Here is a 2,273-nt window from a genome sequence, read left to right as displayed (position 1 = left end):
TGAGTGTGGGCGTGTGGGGGTCCTTTAAAACCCGTTTTATCCCCCCCCCCCGCCTTCGCCCCCTCTGCAGCCCCCGAGGCACCTCAGCCCCACGGCCAGACGGGGTGGGGGGCACTGGCCTGGCAGGAGGGGTTGGGATGTGCCCATCCCACAGGGATACCCACTGTGGTATGGGGGTAGTGTGCACTGGGTGGCCCTGGGGTCAGCAGCACCCCGGGGTGCTGCAGTGGGAGTCCTCTCCGGGCTGCGCTCACCTTTTTGGGTTCACTGAGGTTGGCGATGTGGAGGGTGTAGACCCCGCTGGCATGGATGCCCGCCCGGTGCACCTCGGCGCAGTCCTGGAAGAGCTGCTCCTGCCCGGGCAGCGGGGCTGCGGCAGAGGGGACGGCAAGACATTAGAAACCCCACCGGTGCCGCAGCCCTGCCTGGTTTTGTTGCTCTTCCCCGCTCCCTTTGGATGCTTTTGTGCCCACGGATTCTTTTTCTTTCTTCTGTGTCGTCTCCCTGGGGCTGGGTGAGGCAGCGGCTGCGATGCACTGGGGCTGCCGCCAGCCTAAGCCCGGGGATTTGCCGTGGCTGGAGACAGAGTCGGGACATGGACCCTCCCCTGGGGGCTCGGAGCTGCTCCTCGGATGCCATCCAGGGCTCATTTTCGGGGCAAAGTCACCCACGCCTGAGCTGAGCCCAGGGGCCCTGCACCTTCATGGGGGGGGGCAAGGAGCTCTCCCGCTGCCTGCACCCTGCCTGCGCACCCCGGCTCACCTCTGCCCTGGGAGACGAGGCGCACCAGGCTCTGCACTGACTCGAGGAGCTGGAGCTGCTGGCGCTGGAGCAGGCTGGTGTTGGCGCTGGCGGCCAGCAGCGACTTCTCCAGCTCCTCGATGGTGCCGCTCTGCCGGCTTACCAGGCGCTGCAACTTCTCCTTCTCCAAGCGGGCCCCCGCCAGCTCCGCCTGGTGCTTCGTCTCCATCTCCAGCACCCGCACCTCCAGGATGCTGAAAGGGGGAGGCAGCGGTGACGGGGGGGCTGTGCCTGTGCCGAGCAGCCGGGCAGGGAGCGGGCGGCAGAGTGGACCCAGCCCCGGCTGCGGTGCCCCAGCACATCTGCAGGGACGCAGAGCTGTCCCCGTCCCCTGCCGCACCCACCGAATCGCACCCCGCCTGGCACCTCCGGGACGTGCTTAGCTCGGGGGAATCAAAGCCCAAGGGGCTGTGCCGGGGCTGTGCAATCCCCCAGGGACCCCAGCCAGGCCCTGGAGGGATTCAAGCCCCCCCAAAGTGCAGCTGTGCTCCTGGGGCGGGAGAGACAAGCCTTCCCCCGGGGTCCGGGGACTGTGGGGGTCCCCAGGTCGCCCCAGGCCCTACTTGTTCCTGTTCTGCAGCTTATGGATCTCGTTCGTCTGCAGCAGCAGCTGCTTCTCCAGCTTGGTGGTGGACAGGGAGTTCTCCTGCAGCTGCATCTCGATGCGTGACGTCTGGTTCAGCACCTGCCCCGGGAGCGGAGGGGAGCGTCGGTGTGAGCAGCCAGGGCCACGCCACGTTCCTCAGTGTCACCGCGCTCACGGCTCCCCGGCACACAACCCCGGTACCTCTGCACACTGGTGCATTAAACCATGCATCACCTCGGGGAATCGCCCCACTTTTAGCAACAGAGAAACCATGTCGCCCACCATGGTCCCGGGGGTGGTGGGGACATTACGGCACACGTGCCGTGAGCCCCGGCCACCTCCTACCTGGGCCTCCACATCAGTGAGCTTGCGGCTCTGCTCAGCGCTTTGGTTGAGGAGGGTGCTGCCGATCTCCAGCATGGTGGCGGTCTGGTTCTGCACCGCTGTCTGCCGCAGCTGCGCCATCTCCGGCTTCATGCTCGTCTGGATGTAGCTCTCCAGCTGCGGAGGGGAGCCGGGACACATCGGGTCATCTGGGGAGCTCGCCGGGTCCTCCCACGGCGCCCTGGCTGAGCCTGGCAGCGCTCGGCACAGCCCCCAGGCACATCCCTGGGAGTGTTTCAGCATGGCACGACCCATCTTGGGGCCCTTTGAAGCTTATCGGGAGGACAGAGCGAGCTGCCCGCAGGCTGCGCTGCTGCGGGGGAGCCCCCTCAGGCACCAGCTGCCAAGATTCCTGGGCTGCAGTGCCAGCTGCTTTCTTCTCGCCAGGACCCGGCACCGGCTTGTGTGCTCCCAGGTCTGCTGGCACGCTGGGGCTGCTGCCCGGCTGGGGTGGCCTGTGCCGAGCAGCTGGGCAGGGAGCAGCCAGCGTCAGCATCGGCCT

At 67.2% G+C, this 2,273-nt stretch overlaps 1 protein-coding gene across 1 annotated transcript in view; it reads right to left on the bottom strand.

Moving 5' to 3' along the window:
- The window catches only part of ANGPT4 (angiopoietin 4), a 4,281-nt gene extending 2,396 nt beyond the window's left edge, over positions 1-1,885 (bottom strand). Inside the window, exons 1-4 of the mRNA XM_009282768.2 lie at positions 1,733-1,885; positions 1,365-1,486; positions 763-995; positions 255-370 (exon numbers count right to left, since the gene is read on the bottom strand). Coding sequence (XP_009281043.2) covers positions 255-370; positions 763-995; positions 1,365-1,486; positions 1,733-1,864 — 603 coding nt within the window. The 5' untranslated portion in view covers positions 1,865-1,885. The remainder of the gene's footprint in view (positions 1-254; positions 371-762; positions 996-1,364; positions 1,487-1,732) is intronic.
- Between the last annotated feature and the right edge of the window lie 388 nt (positions 1,886-2,273).

Source organism: Aptenodytes forsteri, unplaced genomic scaffold (assembly GCF_000699145.1).
Source record: "Aptenodytes forsteri isolate BGI_AS27 unplaced genomic scaffold, ASM69914v1 Scaffold422, whole genome shotgun sequence".
NCBI lineage: Eukaryota > Metazoa > Chordata > Aves > Sphenisciformes > Spheniscidae > Aptenodytes > Aptenodytes forsteri.
Note: the sequence above shows the minus strand (reverse complement) of the source record. Positions and strands in the feature narration are given on the sequence as shown.